Source organism: Salvia splendens, chromosome 1, assembly GCF_004379255.2.
Source record: "Salvia splendens isolate huo1 chromosome 1, SspV2, whole genome shotgun sequence".
Classification (NCBI taxonomy): domain Eukaryota; kingdom Viridiplantae; phylum Streptophyta; class Magnoliopsida; order Lamiales; family Lamiaceae; genus Salvia; species Salvia splendens.
Window position 1 is genome coordinate 32,310,098 of NC_056032.1, and position 22,388 is coordinate 32,332,485.

Genomic DNA, 22,388 nt, shown 5'->3' on the forward strand with positions numbered 1-22,388 from the left:
TACTTATTTGTAAATATACAAACATTTAGAGTATTTTAAGTAAATATGAAAAATAAAAGTATTACCACGATGCGTTGGTATTATAAATATAAGAAAGAATTAAATTAATTATCATGTAACCTTAATAATTATTAATTTTTATTTATATAAATTTCATGCAATATGAGTTAACTAATGATCCAATTGAATAAATTCTAGTCTCTTCATATTTATATTTATAACTAAGGGTACAATTGTACAAATAAAATTGATACTTTTTAGAAGTATTGATTTCAATGAAATGATATTAAATAAACTATCTTTTATTATTTTTTTATTTTTATGGCTAGCCATAATGTGGCCATTTAGCACTACTAGTCAAAAAATACTAATGAAATTTAAATAACAATCAATTAATGGTAGTGATTGCACATGAAAGAACGTGTAGCATTGGCCATTCCAATCCCTAGATGAGAATCTTGAGTTCAATTTGCAATTAAAGTCCAAAAGGCCACATACCAAATTCTTGAGAGATACAGACAACTAAAATCGTTTGTCAAACAAATTATTCAATTTTTGCTGTATAATTGACACGCTAAACGAGGAGTTGAAAATTGACAAAATCACTGATATTCTATTTCTGTGTGGCTTTGAAATATTTGGACTTATTATTTTAAAATTTTCTATTTGATTGATTATATTATTCATTTTTCTACTGTATTAAAATCATCATCTGGAACTGGAAACACACCTTTTGACTTTTAGGTTGCATTGGAACCTGTTTGTTTTCTTTTTTTTTTCTTGCTAACAAAAAATGAATTAACACAAGTATGGACAATATTCAATAAGTTATTATTATAGAGAAGCAAAACCATAATATTCAAACACATTTAGTTTCACTAAAATTAGAAGGAAAAAATACCGACAATATGTAAGACTTTTAAATAACTAGTTTATGCATTAATTATTCGCATTCATTAAGATTTAAGAAATTGTCTATTCGAATCAAAATCTTTCACAAATTCTTCGTAGATGCATCAGTACATCCCCATATTCGAAAACTGTTGTAATAGTAATGATCTAGAACGATCAATGAAGCATGAACTATATGAAACAAGATTTGAAACCGAGAAGAAGAAGATTTTTTAGTGAGAAACTTTCTGGAATCTTATTCAATGGAGAAAATCAATTGTTTACACTCTATGAAACTGAAGCTTCAACTTTCTTCAACAAACTAACCAACCTCTCTACTTATACACAAACAATAAACAAGTAAAGAAGCAAGTGAACTAGACTTCACTTCCAAAATAACGGTTATAACTACCTACTCTAACGGCTAGTGTTCAATCACTTCTTGAACTCTTGCTTTGATGTTGTGTTCCACATCTTAAGCTCCATGCACTCTCTTATGCACTTGCATTGATCATGCTCAGCCACATCTTCAACAATCTCCACCTTGGTTAGCACATCAATGCTCAAGACTCCACTGCACACAAGTTCACCAATCTGCAGCAGTAATCGAACTTGTCCTTACTTAGAGCTTTTGTCATCATATCTGCTGGATTATGAGCATTGTCTATCTTCACCACTCTCACCTTTCCACTTTCTACTTCATCCCTGATAAAGTGAAGCCTCACATCTATGTGTTTGTTGCGTTCATGGAACATCTGATGCCTGGACAAGCAGATGGCTCCATTGTTGTCACAATGTATTGTAACTCTGTCTTGCCTTATTCCAAAATCAGATATCAATCCCATCAACCATTTGCTCTCCTTTACAACTGAAGTAAGAGCCATATACTCAACTTCTGTGGCTGACAAAGCCACCACATTTTATAGGCTTGACTTCCAACAAACTGCTGAACCATACAAAGTGAATATGTAGTCTGTCTGAGATCTTCTTGTATCCATAGTAGCTGCATAATCTAAATCACAATATCTCATCAAAGGCTTTTTCTCATCTCTCTTGCCTCCTATGAACATAATTCCCAGCTGATTTCAGATATCTCATTGTCCACTTTAAGGCATCCCGGTGTTGCTTCCCATAATCTGTCATGTATCTGCTAGTAGTGCTTATGGCATGGGCTATATCTGCCCTTGTGCAGATCATCATGTACATGAGGCTTCCAACTATGTTAGAGTAAGGGATCAGATCCATCTCCCTCTTCTCTTCATCATTCTTTGGTTTCTGCACCTTTGAAAGCTTGAAATGGACTGCCAAAGGAGTTGCAGCATGCTTCATATTATCTGCTTTGAATTTGCTCAATGTCTTTTGAATGTAATCAGTCTGAAACAACCATATCTTCTTATTGCCTTGGTCTCTGATTATATCCATTCCTAGAATCCTTTTAGCAATCCTCAGATCCTTCATTTCAAAGTCCTTTCTGAGTTGAGCCTTCACCTTGTTGATCTCATGGATGTGTGCACCAGATATCAACATATCATCTACATAGAGTAGAAGATATATGAGGTCCTTTCCTTGCTGCCACTTTACAAACACACAGCTATCATATAGTGACCTTGTGAATCTCAGGTTTGAGAGGCTTTCACCAAACTTCAAATACCATTGTCTACTGCTTTGCTTTAGCCCATATAGGCTCTTTTTCAGCAAGCAAACTTTCCCCTCTGAGCCTGGGACTTCAAAGCCTTGAGGATGTGACGTGTATATTGTTTCTTCCAAGTCCCCATTCAAGAATGCAGTCTTTACATCCAACTACTCAAGCTCCCAATCCATCCTAGCAGCCACTGACAGCAACGCCCGTATAGAATTGTGTTTGACTACTGGAGAGAAAACCTCATTGAACTCTACCCCCTCTTCTTGATTGAAGCCCTTAGCCACGAGTCTAGCTTTGAATCTGACTTTATCTGATCCAGATGACTCAAATTTCTTCTTGAAAACCCATTTACAACCAATGAACTTTCTAAATTCTGCTTTATCAACAAGAATCCATATTTTGTTGCTGATTAGGGAATCAATTTCTTCTTTCATTGCTTATATCCATTGCTTGCTTTCTGGTCCTCTAAAAGCCTCAGTGTAGGATGCAGGCTCATTCAACTCCAATTGCTCAGCAATATGCAATGCAAAGAAAACATTTCTGAAACCTTAAATCTTGTAGGAGCTCTCACATTAGTTCTCCTTTGTCTGTCTCTAGCCAGCTAATAATCTGCTAGATCAAACTGAAGCTGTTGAGGTTGATTCAATCCAGATCCTTGAGCTTCATGATCTTCTTCTGGGACCTCAGTCGCCTCATCCTCAGACTCAGGATATACTGGAGCTGTCTCCAGCCCATTCAGCTCCACCTCAAATTGATCATCATTTGGATTTCTGGCATTTTCTGTATGTTTCTCAGCCTTGTGCTCCAGGTATGGCATCATGTTCTCTATAAAAACTACATCTCTGCTCACAATCACCTTTTGGTTGCCTGGATCAATGCACCATAGCCTATACCCCTTCACATCTTTCTGATATCCAAGCATGATGCACTGGATTGCTCTGGGATTCAGTTTCCCTTGCTTCTGGTGTACAAATGCTTTACATCCTTAAGGTCTCAGCCTAGAGTAGTCACTCTTTCCACCATACCACCTCTCATCTGGAACTTCACCTTGAATCCCTGAAGCTGGACATTTATTTATCAGATATGCAGCAGTTGAAACAGCCTCTGCCCATAAACTCTTAGAAACTCCAGATGAAGACAGCATGCATCTCACTCTCTCAACAAGAGTCCTATTCATCCTCTCAGCTACTCCATTCTGTTGGGGGTTTGCTGGGACTGTTTTGTGTCTCTTTATCCCCTTCTCAAGACACAACTCATCAAACTCCTTTGAATACTCTAGCCCATTATCTGTCCTCAACACTTTAGGCATTGACCCTTTCTCTATTTAAACCTCTTTGCACCAAATCTTGAAGAATCTAAAAGCATCAGACTTCTCCTTAAGCACATAGACCCAGACTTTTCTGGACCAATCATCAATTATGGACATATAGTACCTGCCTCCACCTTCACTCTTTACTGGAGCAGGCCCCCACAAATCTGAGTGAACATAATCAAGAGGTGAGATTGAGGTGTGTTTACCTGTAGGGAATGAGAGATTCTTGGCCTTGCCTAGCAGACAATCCTCACACACACCAAGCTTTTCTGATCCATCACCATCAATTAAACCTTTCTGGATCAGTGCTTTGAGATTGCCCTCTACTGGTTGGCCAAGTCTGAGATGCCAACTCCTCAGATCAGTTCTTATAATAGAGTTTGCCTCACCATTCACCATAGTAGCTTGCAGGTAATAGAGACTCCCCATTCCCTGAGCAATCATCATAATTCTTGAATTTTTGCAGATTCTCATTTCATCATTTTCTGAAGTGAATGAGAAGCCTTTTTTTCTCAAGAGTGCCTAGAGATATTAAATTCCTTTTTACTTGAGGAATATACCTCACTTCAGACAGCTTCTTCACAGATCCATCATGCACTCTTAAGAAAACACTGCCAATTCTCTTAATCAAGCAATTCTGATTATTGCCAAGCAGTATAGTCCCAGTGGTCTCAGACAAATCTTGAAACCAATCTTTGTGGGGACACATATGAAATGAGCAGCCCGAGTCCATGATCCATGAGCCCTTCTCATCCTTCTCCATGACATCCATCACCTCATGTGTCTCATCAGCTTCACCACTGACCACATTGGAATGAGATAGACCCTCTGTTGCCTGCTTCTTCTTCCATGCATAGCAATCACGTTTCTAATGCCCAGGTTTCTTACACCAATGGCAGCTCCTAGTCTCCTTCATCCCAGAACTCTCAGCCTTTGGCTCCTTACTTCTCTTCTTAAACTTCTTCTTGCTGAATTTCTTGATATTCAAAGATTCTGGCTGTGAATCTTGCTTTCTTGATGCACCCTTCTGCAGGTCCTTTGCCATGAGTGCAACATGCACCTCAGCCATGGAAATCACCTTATCTCTCCCATACAAAATTGCATCACGCATCTGATCATAGGAATTAGGCAGGGCATTCAGAACAAGGATGGCTTTATCTTCATCACTTATCTTGACATCAATGGCTTCAAGATCATCAATAGCCTTGGAAAAATCCTCCAACTGCTCCATTATGGACCTATCTTCAGAGAAACTATATGAATAAAGCCTCCTCTTCATGTAGAGCCTATTAGCAGAGATTTATCCATGTAAACCTTGTCCAGTTTGGCCAAGATTCCAGCCGATGTAGTCTCACTTTGAACTTCTCTCAAGACTTTGTCAGCAAGGCACAAAACGACTTCGCTATGAGCTTTCAATTGCATCTCATCAAGATTTTCCTGAGCCTTCTCATCAAGGGCAGGCTCCTTCCCTTTATTCGTGGAATCTGCAGGAGCAATCACAGCCGCAAACCCTTGTTGGATCAGCACTGCTCTCATCTTCATTTTCGATAAGCCGTAGTCGTTTTTGCCAGTAAACTTCTCAGCCTCCATGCGTGCAGCCATCTTTCACAGCCTCTAGATCGATTCCCACCAGACGGCGCCAATTGTTGTAATAGTAATGATCAAGAACGATCAATGAAGCATGAACTATATGAAACAAGATTTGAAACCGAGAAGAAGAAGATTTTTGAGTGTGAAACTTTCTGGAATCTTATTCAATGGAGGAAATCAATTGTTTACACTCTATGAAACTGAAGCTTCAACTTTCTTCAACAAACTAACCAACCTCTCTACTTATACACAAACAAGAAACAAGTAAAGAAGCAAGTGAACTAGTCTTCACTTCCAAAAAAATGGTTATAACTACCTACTCTAACGGCTAGTGTTCAATCACTTCTTAAACTCTTGCTTTGATGTTGTGTTCCACATCTTAAGCTCCATGCACTCTCTTATGCACTTGCATTGATCATGCTCAGCCACATCTTCAACAAAAACAAAAAAAAAATTGAAGTTGAAGTTGTCGATAATAAAATGGGTTTTTCTGTTTAAAAATATCAGTCCACATTTATTAACTTTAATACTAGCATATTTTTTGTTTTTTTCCTATAATGCCATTTAATCTAAGGGTTATAGTATTTCATTTCTTTTTCCTACCATTCTCTCTCACACCTCTTCATTTTCTTTTCTCCATATCTCTTGGTTCTCCTCTTTCATATCTTCTCTCCTTTCTCCCTCTAGCTCAATCTATGCAATAACATTGCTACTTAGTAATTCAGTGTCAATCAGTTTTTCACAAGTTAATGAGCCTAGAGTGATTATCATGCAGATTTGAGATCAATGCGATACATTTAGGCCAAATACATTTAAAGGTCTTTATATTAATACATTTTATTTTATTAGGTTTTTATATTTTTTTATTAAATTCTTGTACTAATCTATTTTTTTCATTAGACCCATTTAAATTTTTTTTTGTTTCATTAGATCCTTGTACTAATAACTACTAGTACATTTTTATTTAAGAGGTTCTTTGGTTGAATATTTATTTAATGAACTTCATAATTAACTTAATATTTCATGTGTAGATTAATTTTTATATATATTTTTTATTTATTTTGAAATTAATTCAGTTGCAATATTGACTCAAGAAAATCATTAAAAATAATAAATTTATAAATTGATGACGGACAATATCAATATTTTTTTCATTTTCCCAATGATTCTTTAGTTAATATTGCAATTAAATTAATTCTAAAAAATTCATGTAGTAAACAGAAAAATAAATAAATTTAAGTAATACTACAAGAAAAGTTCACTAAATTTTGAAGTCCATTAAATAAAGATCCAACCAAATTAAAAATAAAAATATAAAAACCTCTAAAATCAAAATAATAAGTATGAAGATCTAATAATAAAAAATTTGTAAAATAATCTAATGAAACAAAATGCATTGGTATGATGACCTAATAAATCAAAAATTTGTAAAAGTACCCAATGAAACTGTTAAAAACTCAATAGGGGAAATCATATTCTTATTCATTGTATATAGAATACATAGATTACAATGTTATATAGGCTAGAGGATCCTACAAATATGGTAAACCTAATTTACAATAATTACAATGAGATATATATGGCATAATATATTCTCATATTAATTCCATATGATATGTTGCCTGATTTCGTGTGATATGATTCTAACACTCCCCTCAAGCTAGGTAATGGGATTCCCAATACTTAGCTTGCACAATACCTCTTGAAACAACTTCGAATTTACTGCCTTCGTCAAGATATCCGCCAGTTGGTCTTCAGATTTGACGTAGGGCATTTCTACTATCTTGGCTTCAATATTCTCCTTGATGAAGTGCCAGTCCACCTCCACATATTTGGTTCTATAATGTTGTACCGGGTTTTCAGAAATACTGATAGTTGCCTTATTGTCACAAAAGAATCTACACGGATCGAATATCCAACCCCGTCATTAACCTTCGCAACCACAAAATCTCTGTCAGTCCACTCTTGATTCCTCTGAACTCTGCCTCTGCGCTGGATAGTGCTACTACCTTCTGTTTCTTGTTTCTCCACGTTACAAGGTTCCCTCCTACAAAGGTGAAGTACCCGGCAGTTGACTTTCTGTCATTTGGGTTTCCTGCCCAGTCAGCGTTTGTGAAGCCGTGTATCTCCATATGTCCGTGTTTTTCAAACATAAGCCCATGTTCTGCCGTTCCTTTCAAGTATCGGACAATTCTCAAAACTGCTTCCCAATGTTCTTCTTGAGATGTGTGCATGAATTGACTCACCACTCCTACTGCGTATGCAATATCTGGCCTTGTGTGGGATAGATAGATAAGTTTTCCCACTAATCTTTGGTATCTCCCCCTGTCGGTCTGCCTCGCCCCTTCCCTGATCTGTAGTCCATGATTTTGCACCATCGGGGTGTCCACGGGTTTGCAATCCATCATCCCAACTTCTGCCAATAGATCGAGGACATACTTCTTCTGATTTATGAAAATCCCCTTTTTGACCTTAGCACTTCAATTCCCAAAAAATACTTGAGTGAACCGAGATCCTTCATCTCAAATTCATCAAACAGATTCTTTCTTAGTTTGGCTATCTCTTCTTCATCATCTCCGGTAATGATCATGTCATCCACATATATAATTAAGCATGTGATCTTGCCACCCTTCTTCTTGATGAATAATGTATGATCTGAATTACTCTGCTCGTAGTCGTACTTCTTCATCACTTCCGTAAACCTTCCAAACCATGCTCTTGGGGATTATTTTAGCCCATACAATGTCTTCTTTAGTTGGCATACCTCCCCATCTGAGAAGTCTCCAGAGAATCCCGGTGGAGGCTCCATGTACACTGGTTTTGGAAATTCTCCGTGTAGAAATGCGTTGGTCACATCAAACTAATGAAGTGGCCACTCCTTATTAGCGGCGACTGAGAATAGTACCCTGAAGGTGTTGATTTTGGCCACTGGTGAGAAAGTGTCATCATAATCTACACCATAGGTCTGGGTGTACCCATTTGCCACAAGACGAGCTTTGTACCTATCTATCGTGCCAACCGGTTTCCGTTTTATCGTGAATACCCATCTGCATCCGAATGTTCTAACTCCTTCGGGTAACTTGCTCCGTACCCATATATTATTTTTCATCAATGCCTTCATCTCAACTGTCATTGCTTCCCTCAACTTTTTATGTTTCATTGCCTCCTCGGCTGTTTGTGGAATTTCTTCCTCTTCATATAGTGCGGCCTCAAAAGCTCGGGCCATTTTGGTCAGATTCCCATGTACGAAGTTCGCCACTGCATAGCGACTCTTTTTCCCGATCTTCTCTGGGGAGTATCTTTTGGGCGGGATTCCCCTTGTACTTCGACAAGGGAGCACATATCTCCCAGTGTCTCCATCAACTGTATTATCTTGAGGTTTTGCTTCAGCGGGGTCAGTGATAATTGGAATCTGAACTACATTCAGTTCAGAGATTACCTCGGATATCGTCGGAGAAGGATCACTGGGGCTTGGGTGAGAAGGCTCTTGTGGTGAGACCTGCTCGGCGGAAGTGACAACTGGATCTGTTGGTTCCTCAATCGAGGAGCTTGGAACTGGCACAACCCAACTTAGATAGTCTGTGGTACTATCTGGATCACTCTCCCCCTGACTACTAAGGTGGGTGTGGTAGAAGAATTCAGTTTCCAAAAAATTACGGTTCATGGTGGTGGTGATTTTTTTGGTGTTGGGATCATAGCATCTGTACCCCTTTTAGTTCACCCCATATCCCACAAAAACACATTTGATTGCACAACGGGATAGTTTCGTTCTTTCATGTTTAGGTATGTGGGTGTAAACGGTGCAACCAAAGACTTTAGGAGGGAGGCTGAGGTATTCGGGAATTTGGGCTTGTTTGGATAGGATATCGAGGGGGGTTTTCATTTTCAAGATTTTGGTTGGAAGGCGATTGATGAGATAGATAGATGTAGCGGCTTCGGGCCAAAAATGTTTGGGAACTTTGGATTCGATCATAAGAGCTCGGGTCATCTCTAGAATCACCCTATTTTTCCTTTCTGCTACCCCATTCTATTCAGGTGTATAGGCACAAGAAGTTTGATGAATTATCCAATTATCTTTAAAAAACTGGGTCATAGCACCGTTAACAAATTCTCTCCCATTATCTGACCTAAGGGTTTTTATGGTGGTATGGAATTGTGTCTGGATCAACTTAAAAAAGGATGCAAATCTATCAAAGACTTCTGACGTGTGTTTCAAAAAATAAATCCATGTCATCCACAAAAATCACAAAATATCGAAAGCCATTTCCACCAACAAAAGGCGCAGGGCCCCAAACATCAGAGTGTACTAAAGAAAACATAGATTGCATACGAGTGTTTGTAGGTTTAAAATTCTGTCTGTGGCTCTTAGCCAAAACACAAGTCTCACAAGAAAAATCAGAAGAAATAGAAAGGTTCGGGTAAAGTAATTTAAAGTAACCAGGAGAGGGGTGTCCTAGTCTTCGGTGCCAGAGCCAAGTTTCCTGTTTTGTGGATCTGTGAGCCAGCATCGCACTTCCATGTTGAGCTATCTCATCCACGTAATAAAGCTCTTGCTTCTCAGTGCCACGCCCTAGAATCCTCCTCGTCTGAATATCCTGCAAAATACAAAAATCAGGATGCATTAGGAGTGTGCAATTCAACTCCTTTGTCACATGACTTATAGACATCAATCTTTGAGACAGTGTAGGAACATAGAGACAGTTCTTAAGCCGGAGTGTGGGTGATATTTCAATCGTGCCAGAACCCACAATAGTAATTAATTCCCCATTCGCAGTTCTAATATATGATCTATCAGCATCTTCACTATAATCAAGAAAATCATTTTTATCTGGAGTCATGGTATCGGTTGCCCCACAATCAAATATCCAACCTTTCGATTTCTTTTCAGTGATGTCATAAACATGAACTGCAGCGGAAATCTCTCGTAAGGGTGTAAAAGTATTTTTTGACACAAAATTGGGGTAGTTTTCGGATTTATTGGCAGCTGGGGGTCTTTTTCTAATTTTCTAGAAGTCTGAGGGTTCATATATATGTAGATGGGGTCTTTTTTTGTATTTTGCAAACTTCAGGGGAGGAAACTTATAATTCTGCAAAGTAAAATTAGGGTTTGGATATAATCCAAACCCTTTACCTCCTTTGGCTGTTGCGCCGCCTCCGACTTTCGTCCATTCCGCAAAATTATCGGTGCCCCTCACGTTGTCGCAGGCTGATGGAGACTCCTATCGCATCCCCGTTACGACTCCGGTTGATTCCCCATGATTTCCGGCCTCGATTCGTCACGTGACCCCTTCTCCATTTACGCCGATGGCGATTTTCACCTGGGCTGGGGAGGTTCTCACCTTCTGCCGTTCCTCCCACCAATTCGGGTATCCGACTCGTTTGAAGCAGTTCTCCCAAGTGTGCTTCTGCTTTCCGCAATGTGAGCACCATAGTTTCGATGTATCAACCTTGTTTCCCGGTCGGCTGGTGGCCACGGGGCGCGGTGGTGGCGCGCTGCTTCGGTGTGGCGGTCGTTGATTCTGTACGACGAAACCTTGTCTGATTCCACCGCCAAATGATGATTCGGTTCCGCCGTTGGCTTCGTCGGTGGGTGAGGACGAAGCAGGTGGCATGATTCGACGTCGAGCCACCTCCGTCTTCACCCATCCATACGCCGCCTCCACTGATGGTGCCGGCTCTTCCTTCAAGATCTCCCTTCGGATTGAGTCGTATTCCTAATTTAATCCGGTCAGGAATTTGATGAGCCGTTTGGAATTTGAGTAATTCTGGAATTGGTCGATCCCCTTATCACAACAGCTAATCGGTTGTTTCTGACTCCGATCTATATTGATCCACAATCCGTGAATCTTTCTGTAGTATGTTTCTAGGTCCATGTTGCCATGTTTGATGTTAATTGCCTTCTCTTCCAGGTCATAAATGAGGTATCGATCGGCCTTACTCTCAAACATCACGACGATGTTGTCCCACAAGGCCTTCGAGGTCTGGTGATGGGCGAAGTCCGCGATGATGTCGTTTTCAATATTGTCGATGATCCAAGAGAACACCACGAGGTCGTTCTCTCCCCGGTTCTGGGGGATCATTCTTGATATGTGAGTAGGCACCCCTGCCTCCAATCTTCACCTTGATCAATCGTGCCCACAACGGGTAGTTCCTACCATTCAGTTTGAACGGTACCATGATGTTTTTTTTGTTTCTGAGGCTTACTGCTTGTTCCACCTCCTTTGTATCTTCTTTGTCTGACATGTTTGGATGTAGGTTCTGGGTATTTTGGATCGGTTTTGGCTGAAAAAGGTCGAGAAGTAGGTATTATCGGCTATGATGATATTTTTCTGAGCCACGATCGTTCTGCTCTTGATGCCATGTTAAAAACTCAATAGGGGAAATCATATTCTTATTCATTATTTAGAGAATGCATAGATTACAATGTTATGTAGGCTAGAGGATCCTACAAATATGGTAAACCTAATTTACAATAATTACACTGAGATATATATGGCATAATATATTCTCATATTAATTCCATATGATCTGTTGGCTGATATAGTGTGATATGATTCTAACAGAAACCAAATGCATTACAAGGACCTTTATAAACGTTTTGCCATAGATTATTTTGCTATAAATCAAGATTATTTCCTTCTCAATCCATAGGCATTTGCATTGTGAGCTAGCTATAAATACATACACAAGACGTCATCACATAGGGGGAATCACAACACATTTCATAATATTCTTCAAGCAACAAATTCCTTATCACTTGGAAATGTATTTACAAATTTATGATTAAAATCTCAACAAACAGTGGCATTATATGTGAGGAGGTTTTAATTTTTGGAACGTCATCTAGAATAAGTCGAGAGTGCATCTGAATATCAAGGTAAGCAAGTATATCACCAAACTCACGAAGCACCCCTCCGACTTTCCAAATTCCTATAGACTTCCAATAATAATTATAAAAACTTAAGACATGTGACAATAATTTTAAAAACTGATCACAGAATATATTATTTAGTATAAAATGAACTAAATTTGTAATTCTCTCTAAAATTTAATAAGACAGAAATTAAGGCCACAGCAAAAAGAAAAAAGGCTAACCCTAGTAAAGCGGGCCCATGATTATTCCTGGGCCCCTCGGTCAACTGGCATTCGAGGCCGAAAATGAAATAGGAGTCCATATTGCGAAACGGGCCCACATATCATCCCCTGCGACGCATACATATGTTAGCAACCGTTCGATTGTTTTAGTAAGAGCATCCACAATAGCGCCTAGCGCACCGCCTAGCCGAGCGCCGGCGCTAGGCGGTCTATTGCAGCCGCCCAGCGATTTTCGCGAAAAAAAACCGCCTAGCGCTCGGCGGTTCCGTGGCGCTAGGCGGTGCGCTAGGCGATCCGCTAGGTGCTATTGCAGCGTCCGGATCGACTAGCGCACCGCCTAGCGCGAATTTTTAATTTTTTTTTTGTTTCCGAAACACTATATATACGCGACTTGCCCGTCATTTTCATTCGACATGCGCCAAACGGAGGCTCATATTCCGCCCCCAACGTACGGAGTGGGGTACCTCACGATGAAGACGGCCGCCTCCAAGCACATGCCGACATGCGCCAAACGGAGGCTCATATTCGACTCCAAAATGATTTAATTGAAGAGTTATGAGCGCGGAGGACTGCACGGCAGTAGTTTTTTTGTTAATTATGTAATTTTTTTTAATTAATGTACTTTTTAAATTTTAATAATATTATTGAATTTTCTCGTATATGTATCGTAGATTAAATTGCGTATTTTGTGTGATTGTTAATTATTTGTTTTATATAATTTTGAGTGATGTGGCTATTGATGTGGCTGGGCTATATATGATGTGGCTAGGCTATGGCTGAGCTATTTATGATGTGGGAATATGATTTTTAGTGTTGATGATGTGGCAGAAGTAGTTTGTGGCTAGGATATGGCTGGTCTATTGCTGGAATATTCCTATTGTGGATGGCATAAGCTCTACTTGCTCTCTTTCTCTCTCTTATCACTCGCTTTTTTCTTCGCGGGATTTCTCTCTCTCTACACGTATAGCTATAGCTATTCCGCAGAGTTGTATCTATATATTTCTATCTGCAGGGAAGCTCCTATCTCTCTTTTCGGCGGCATCGAGCTCTACGCTTACGCTTCCTTCAATTCTAAGAAGATTTCTTGCTTTTCCCCTGACTAACTCCCTATTCTCTGCAATTCCTTACTTTGCTTTCAGTGTAAGTTCATTTCTGCATTATTGCTTTCCGCAATTTCCTCTTTTCTCTTCCGGAACATTTCCGTCGTCGAATGTGTTACTAGTTTCGCCGCTTTCTTGAGATTTTCTGCGCAGCTGGTCATTGTGCTGGTGCTACCTCTTGATTTTCTGTCACTTATTTTTTAGGTTCAAATTAGTGCGTACTTAAGAGCATTTTGTAGTTTCTGAGCTGAAGGTTGTTTGGATCTGTGGTTTGCTTGATTGGGATGTGATTGGGAGAGTTTGTAGATAGGACCGACATTTGGGAATTTTATTTTATTTTATTTTTCGCTTTAAGCTTTAGTTTTGCAAATATAATCCATCAAAACGTGCGTTTTATGAGTATGATTATGATTTATGACATTTCCAAAACCTGATGGAAAATTGAAAGCAGAGACTGAGTTTGGGTTTATCACTTTATTGTGAGCACTTAAGACTGCTGTAACGCTGATTTATTAAAGTGAAATTCTCATTAATTAATTAATTAGAAGTTGCTAAATAAAGCTTACTACTCTCAGAATCTGTGGCTATATTTGTTGAATCTCTATTCGACAATCTAGATGTGAAAGTTTAACTAGTTATTGCATTTGGATTTGTTGAAAAATGTACTTTGGTTTCTGAGAATGGTCCAACGAGTCATGCTTGTTTCAAGTTGTACTTGTTTTTGCTGATTAATCTAATTTTACTTCAATCTTGCGTGTTCATTCGTCAATGCTAATTTTTGTATTGTTCCTGTTAGTGATGGTTTACCCTCTTCTATCTGCATGTTAAGGCATTGAGGCCTGTTTTTGGTCTAGTTTATTTCTATGGCTGGCTTGGACACAATTACCTGAGAACTCGATTGGTAAAAGTTAAAAAAGGTTTAATGGGTGCACTTGAATCATTTAATCTTGGATTACTTGTGGCTGATTGCTTCGTGATACATTTCGATCTATTAGAAAGTTTGGTAGTTTGCTGAAAATATACTTTTTATCTCTGTTTTCAGGAGAAGATATCCTTACAGCACTCAGATTGTTAGTTTCAATTAAAGCTACTCCACCTTTTAGTTTCTGACTGCTAGAGTGAGGATGTAATGCAGGCCATCAAGCATCATGCCTAATTCCAGAAGTGTAGAAATGTCGACGGACATGGGACATGTTGTAGGACAAGAGAGGAGCTCGGGACAAAGACAAAATGTGGTTGCTGTTAGAGAGAAAACTCCATTGCCCTGGGTAGACAAGGCTATGCTGCTTCGAGGGAAGCACAGGGTTCGACATTCTTTTAGCCAGCCATCCGATGATCAGGGATTTAATTTTACTGAGAATGCAAGTGCTGAGAAAGTCCAGTCTAGATCTGCAGGAAATGAGCGAAAACGTCGGGTTGGAGGCAGGGCATTTGATGATTACGAGCTTGTAAAGCACATGTCCAATTTACCTGGCTTTCTCCAGCATGTAGAGAAGGACAATACCATCCAGGACAAGGCTCTGAACTTTGGTGTTCTTGACTGGAAGCGTTTGGAGAAGTGGAAGTACACTGAACGTATGCCTGGAAAACTTCTCAGGAAAGCTTCACCAACTAGTGATTCATTTGTTTCAGCAAGTGGGCTGCCAAAAATAAGTCCAAATTTGAAAAGACAACCCTCTTCACATACTCGTTACCCCAGTTTGTCACATTTGGGCAAGCAACCAGTGGCAGATGGTTCATCATCTCAGCAACAACAGCCTCCTAAAAGTTTATGTATCAAGTCATCAAAGGAAGAAAGAAATGGTAAATACCAGAAGGAAGAAGAATATGTTGAGTATCTCAAATCCAAGGGAAAGGAAAGATGCAACCAAAAATATCACACTGCAGAAAGTATCAGGATTGTGAGGCAGCAAAACCATTCTAAGCAAACAGGGAAGTATTCTGACCAATATTCTACTGAAACAATTGCATACAAGAGCAGGATGAATCCACAGAAAGAGATAGTGTCAGAAAGGGAAGCTTCTTCTTCATCATCCAAGCAGAGGAAACAAAAGGTTGCTCCCCTTCCACCTAACAAAGTTGGAGCTTATGGGAAGAAGAGTGAGAGGAGATATGATGAATTGAAACTTACCTCTGGACGTTCAGCACCAGAGCCACAAAATATTGTGCTTCTTGTTCCCAAAGATTTACAAGAAAAAGGTCGCTCAGAAAGTTCACAGTTAACAGAATGCAGGACCTCACTTGATACAAAATTATCAGCAATAGAAGTGACAGGGAACCGATTGTCTGATTTCTGTTCACCCCGGGAGCTGTATTCCGGAGGATACTCTGATATTCCTCATTCTTGTCCTCTTCCATCAAGTTCCATGAAGCCGCATGACTTGTTAGCTTCTCATGCAACTGATGCAGAGATTTTCCCAAATGCAGATTCTATCACCTCCACATCATCTGAAGCTAAATTTTCAGATATGAGCGAAGAAGCTATAAGGGCCTCAGCTTATATTGAGCCTTCCAGTAGAAAACAAGGTATCAATGGTGAACAGTCCACTGCCAAAGGAAGATCTCCCTCACCTACACGGCGGTTCAGCTTTAACCTGGGAAAGATGGGCAGAAGTTTTAGCTTTAAGGAAAGCTCAGCAGTTCCACAATTGAGTTCTACATATACTCCTGTAAAATCGGCCCCAGTGAGGTCTGAAGTTTCCCATAGCATGGATAGCGTTGATAAGGATCTGGCAAATAGCAAAGCAAGGTCCAGCCCTTTAAGGAGATTGCTGGACCCATTGCTCAAGCAAAAATCAAGTAGTGATACTGTTCGACCACTAAATGGAAGCTTGCGCTCCATGACAGCCGGTCCCACAGGCATCAAGGGACCACCTCAAGATAAGAGGCCTGATGCATCAAATTTTCAGGCTCTTTTGCAACTCACTTTCAAGAATGGGCTACCTTTCTTTAGGCTAGTGGTGGAGAACAGGAAGGACATGCTAGCTGCGGCTGTGAAGAGATTGCCAGCTTCTGAAAAGAATGATCCTTGCATGGTTTACTCATTCTACACCGTTCACGAGATTAAGAAAAAGAGCATGAACTGGATTAATCACGGGTCAAAGAGCAAAAGTTGTAGCCTTGGCTACAGTATAATTGGTCAGATGAAGATTTCAACCATATATCATCTGAAAGCAAACAGAGAGGATACTAGTGATTGTGATGCAAGGGAATGCGTTCTGTACGGTGTTGATCCAGGTCAGGTAGATAAGCAAATGCTTGCATTTGTTCCTAAGAAGGAGATTGCAGCGATTGTAGTTAAAAACTCTAGTAAAAGGGTCAATGGTGGAGAGTTTATGGATAAGAACCATCAATCTGAAGGGAGGAATTTCCCATGGCTTGTGTTCCCAGCATCATCAGAAAGCCAAGAAAAAGCAAATGCTAATGGAACAATAGTCATCCTTCCTGGCGCAGTTCATGGTATACCTATTAAAGGCACGCCTTCCTCATTAATTAGTCGATGGAGATCTGGTGGATGTTGTGATTGTGGAGGATGGGACGTCGGCTGCAAGCTGCGGATACTTGCTGACAGCAGAAAAAGCAGTAACAATACTCAGGAATCAGCGTCAAGCTCTGCTGATCATGTTAATCTTTTCATGCAGGTCTTGTTAAACTTCACGATATTAACCCCTTCTACTTAAGTCTTGGTAAACTAATTTCTAATTATTTTTACAGGGTGGAGAGCACAAGGGCGGACCTGTTTTCAGCTTGAAACCATTTAGCGATGAGTTCTACTCTATCGAAATGGATCCATCGATTTCTTTGTTGGAGGCATTTGCTACAAGTGTAGCGCATCTCACTTGCCGAAAAATTCCTGAAATTATAGATTACAAAGGTCAGTCAGAAGCAGAGCATGTTCCAGATCCGAATCCAAGAGCTGATAGAAGGAAACCCCCGCTGTTTCAAGAGCAAGTCCCTGCTAAATACATTACGTGCCCACCCTTGTCTCCAGTTGGAAGGATTTAGGAATGGAGATTTTGTTTTAAGTTGTTTGGGCCACATCTATTTCTCGAAGAGAGTATGTTGCCATTAATCACTGCATCCTTTGATTTTTATCAGTTTAGACTGGAAGAAAACGGTGATTACTAATATTGTAAAGGTATCTGCTGATGCAGAAAACTTATATGACACTGTAAATTTTGTTGATCAACTCTACGTAATAAGTCAAGTCTAATTTTGCTGGTTGTAGTATCAAGATGTGCATTTCTTAATGTATATGGACAAGAACTTCAGAAAGGGGGTATTTGATAGTTATGTTAAAATAAGTTAAAAGCTCGTGTGGCTTTAACCATGTGTATGATACACATTTTATTTTTATAGCCCGATTAAACCCGTCTTGAAGCCTATGTTTCAGCCTCGAAAATTAACTTGTTGCACTAATTGAACCTAGTGGTTTTAAGTACAATGTTGCTCAATATCTTTCACTCTATTCTTGAATAGATATATTTTTCAGGTTGTTTTAGTCGACAAAAAAATTAACATGATAAAAATTAAAAATATAGTAAATTTTTAACTAAATTATCAAACACACCAACTATATACTACATAACTAGCACAAATTATAATATACTACATACCTAACCGTAACATGGATAGTCTACCAAACGAGCCTTAAAGGTATTGTGGAGTTAAAAATCTCCATCACAGACCAACATACAATACAAACCAGTATTTAGGTCTTACAAACTCTCACAGACCAACATAGGATGCAAAAAAGTGGTTTTGGTCTTACAATCTGTTTCAAAGATCCACATATGAGGCATGGTGAATGCATAGAAACCACTGGCCATCAATCTTCTCAAAAACATTCGACGCAAAATGCCTTCCCCAGCTACTGCCCTTGGTCTTCACCATTTCGATGCAGGTAACATAGCCAACCTCACCTCTCACGTGGACCTGTACGTCCTTGATCTCAATCTCGAGGGGGAACTCGTAGTCAGCCCAAACAAATTCCCAGCTCCCCATCACTAGGTCATAACCAGAGATGCCACTCACACCAGGGTGCACGACACACACATGGTTGCCCTTCGACCAGAGAGCTTGCATGGAAGCTAAATCCCCATTTCTGAACGAGTTGTAAAATCGAGAGTTTGCTGCTAAGACTGAAGCCTTGCTATCCTCCTGGAGAAGTCGAAGGCTGTCCCTGATCTTTGCTGCCTGGGAATAGTTCTCTTCTTCAATGGCAATCTGCAACTCCCGCTCCAATGTCTGTTCGTTCAGCAAGATGCTTTCACCACTCAAGGTTCCACCAGACTCTTCTCTCGTCACCTGGCACGAAGCCAGCAACCGTGATCTCGATCCTTGTACATAATTCCCTGCTCTGAAGAGGAAAAGAATGAAGATATATTACTATCTTATATCTCGATTCAAGAAACCATAAACAACACTGAACCAGTTTCACAATCAGCTTACGCACATTTCATCAAATACAGATAAACTCATTCACACTACAGCTTATAGAAAAATCTCAACTCTGATTCACAACAACGTGATTACAAATAGCAATACCGTGAAGTTCGAGCCCTGGAGATAAGTTGGAATTTATCTTCTCTTCCACCTAAAACCACATTGTTTCGCCTGTGAAGACAAGGGTAAAGATGATGACGAAGCATCCCACTGCTGTTGGCGCATAACGCAGCTAAATGTCTACGTTCTCTGCAGTGCAACATTGCCTACATTCATAACACATCAAACTAAATTAGGCACGCCAGATTCTTCAATCTGCTATTGTAAAACCCATATCATTGATATACATTTCAATAACCAAAATGAAAAGGCCTAATTCGAGCAGAATAATACTCTTATACAGGAACATAACATTGAACTTAATTGTTCATCCCCAAATATCGAATTTCATACACCAACACCTTCAACAATAGATTCAACTAATTACAATACAATTCAAATCCATCACTCAGAAACAAATAGATGAAAAATAAAAGAGGGAAAACGAAACAACTATGCATAATCAGGATAAAAATTGACAACAAAAATTAAATAAATACTCACATCATCTTTTGCGTTCCTAAATAAACTAGAACGGTTCAGCTGGGGTTTGAAATACATCGCGGAAAAATTTGACACCTCCATGGCAGCAACGATCTCGCCAGCTGCCGAGAAGAGAGAAAATTAAACGATTGATTATCAGAAGGGAGCAATACGGAAGCATGATTTCTTGAGGAAATAGTCCAGTGGATTAGATAAGGAAGAATTTGTACTTACTCGTTGACTGGTAGGAGAGGATACGAGAGAAACGCTGGATTGAAGAAGGAGCAGCTGCATAAACATAAACTGCGTTGAAATGAAAAATTGATCATTGTTGATCCGGGCTGGAATGGTGGGCTTTACTTTGGGATCTAATTTGGATTCGGGCTCTATTATTAACTCCTTCGAAGATGGAAGTGGTCGGCCCGTAACAACTATAAATTTAACAATTATGGTCTTGGATAAAATATGTACCGATTATGATCTTTATTGTTTTCATAAAGTTAACGATGAGGATTCCAAATACTTATCAATGCTTTTTTTTTCTTTTTTAAAATAAGGTAATTTTATAAATTTAAGATTGTTTCTTTAGATACAACATACAAAATGTTTTTGGAATAAAGTTTACTCCTACAAAGTTTGAACTTCTAGACAATAAATGAGCAACACGATTACAAACTCTAGCGATAAAAGATGACATCTTGACTATTGCAAGAAGAGTTGACGTCATCGATTTTTAATCAATGCCTTTATTTTTAAAAGAGCTTTATATGAATATTTTGTATGCCTCTTTATTGAAGTTTGCGAAAGAGAGTTATAGTTTTTTTTACGAAAATTGCATGAAGTTATTAATTTAGTTAAATTAGTATTTTAAATATAATAGAGTAATACTTGAGTCTAATATTTAGTATTCAGTTCATCCGCTATCACATTCAAAATAATTTATAAGAGAGAAGAAATAATTATGGACAATATTCCTATTGTTTAATTACATAAAATATAATAAGATAATTTGGCAAATAAATTGTATTATTTAAATAATTACAATAATGGAATTTTGATAATTATGGTGATAAAGGTTTATAAATATAGTAAATTTACTCTATATATAAACTCAGTACGGTAATAAAACTATAATTATAATAGATTTAGTATATTTATAGAGTATTTGTAAATATTTTATTATAGTATTTAATAATTATGATTTTTAATAAAATTGTACTAATTAAAATAGATTTATATTTGTAGAGTATTTGCAAATTTTATTATTATATTTAATAATTATGATTACATGATTTTTATATGTAGTTTATTAATATATCAAATTTATAAATATGAAGTACTCCTAATTAGTCGTGCATTGCACGAGTGAGATACTAATTTTATAGTAACCAAATGTAAAATTAGTAGAACGTGAGGTTCATTACCAAATGTAGATAACTTAATCAAATTTATCTTTATAATCTTTTAGTATACAGAATGATTCTTCGAGCATTTGCGTAATGTCTATCAAACAACTTCGACGACCATTCTAACTAAGAAACAATACGTGAAAAACCTTAGGGCTAGTTTGATTTGTCCTTTATGGTTTCTCAAGAAAAGGAATTGCTCTTATTAGTAATTCCCTTTTCATGGTAGGAGAGAAATATTTCCATTGTTTGGTTTGTCCTTTATGGTTTCTATAGTTTAAATTCGAATGTTTGGTTTGGATTTTAAGCACTTAAGAATAGCTTGAAATATCAGAAATATCCTCATATATTTTTCTTATTTCCAATATTATCCTCATCTAACCCTAGCAATAAATTATTGAGGAACCACCAAAATTCACAGCCTCCTCGCGACCTCTTCATCAAGATTTCGCCTCGTCTAACTCCAATCAAGACACACATCAGGAAAAGTCAATGAATTTGCACAGAAGCACAACTGCAATTAGGTAGTTCACATAAATATGAATCTCGAATAGTTTAACCACAATATTCAGCTAGAATATGCAGCACAATGCTAGAAATAGTCAATTATGAGAGTTGAATGGATGCAACACAGATTATTGTTACAAATCTGAAACTGTTTAATCGAAACCCAGAAGATAAATTTGTGGGCTTCACTCACGAAATTAACATTCAAATACGCAGGTGGAAGCTTACCTTGGTCGACGTGGGTATTTAACTCGAAGTCCCAGAAGAAGCCGATGCCAATTGATTATTCCGCGGAGAGAAGACGAGAGCAGGCAGCGGTAAAAAAAATGTACAGAAAAGGAGGTGAAATGTTACGTGATTGAAGAAGATGAGGACAAATGGGTCATTTCAGTTTTCCAATGAAGTTAACACTCTGAGGTAGAAAACGTTTCTGCCAAAATTTGGAAGATACCCTAACTAATGAAATGGGCAAAAATGAGGCGGGCCGGACTCATTAATGGAGGCCCTATTGAAATGGTATTCATCAAACCAAACATGAGAAAATGTTAGTTTTGGACATTTAATACTCTTATTTGCCAAACCAAACACCTCCTTATGATATTCATATTAATGACATTAGACCGTATTTCCTATCTCGAAATACACGTCAAGCATAGATTGAAATATCTATAAAGTCTTGAAAGGAAAACCAAATTTCAACCGGATGATGCATTAATTAGACAAGTATTGAAACCAGATGAGCTGCTTTTGAAGTAAGTAAACCATCATCCTCATTTAGTAAATTGGAAGTGTAATTAATGTATTAGTAGCATGCTTTA

General features: G+C 38.5%; 2 protein-coding genes and 1 long non-coding RNA gene across 4 annotated transcripts; 1 reads left to right on the forward strand and 2 right to left on the reverse strand.

Annotated features, from left to right (window-relative positions):
- The first annotated feature begins 13,474 nt into the window (after window positions 1-13,474).
- LOC121747305 lies at window positions 13,475-17,864 on the forward strand. 2 transcript variants are annotated; one of them, XM_042141322.1, is made up of 3 exons: window positions 13,475-13,670; window positions 14,673-17,271; window positions 17,345-17,864. In XM_042141322.1, exons 2-3 carry the CDS (start codon window positions 14,779-14,781, stop codon window positions 17,633-17,635), a joined length of 2,784 nt encoding a protein of 927 aa, XP_041997256.1. In that variant the 5' UTR covers window positions 13,475-13,670; window positions 14,673-14,778; the 3' UTR covers window positions 17,636-17,864. The 2 variants fall into 2 exon arrangements, with proteins under 2 accessions (XP_041997256.1, XP_041997264.1); XM_042141330.1 differs by having other exon boundaries at window positions 14,766-17,271.
- Window positions 17,865-18,166: 302 nt separating this feature from the next.
- Window positions 18,167-20,019, reverse strand: LOC121798327. The gene is made up of 4 exons (XM_042197270.1): window positions 19,892-20,019; window positions 19,679-19,779; window positions 19,178-19,341; window positions 18,167-18,989 (listed from the first exon to the last, which is right to left on the reverse strand). Exons 2-4 carry the CDS (start codon window positions 19,757-19,759, stop codon window positions 18,410-18,412), a joined length of 825 nt encoding a protein of 274 aa, XP_042053204.1. The 5' UTR covers window positions 19,760-19,779; window positions 19,892-20,019; the 3' UTR covers window positions 18,167-18,409.
- A 1,068-nt stretch (window positions 20,020-21,087) lies between these two features.
- LOC121747325 lies at window positions 21,088-22,316 on the reverse strand. Its single transcript, XR_006039181.1, has 2 exons — window positions 21,799-22,316; window positions 21,088-21,577 (listed from the first exon to the last, which is right to left on the reverse strand). It is a non-coding gene; the product is annotated as an uncharacterized LOC121747325 (long non-coding RNA).
- Between the last annotated feature and the right edge of the window lie 72 nt (window positions 22,317-22,388).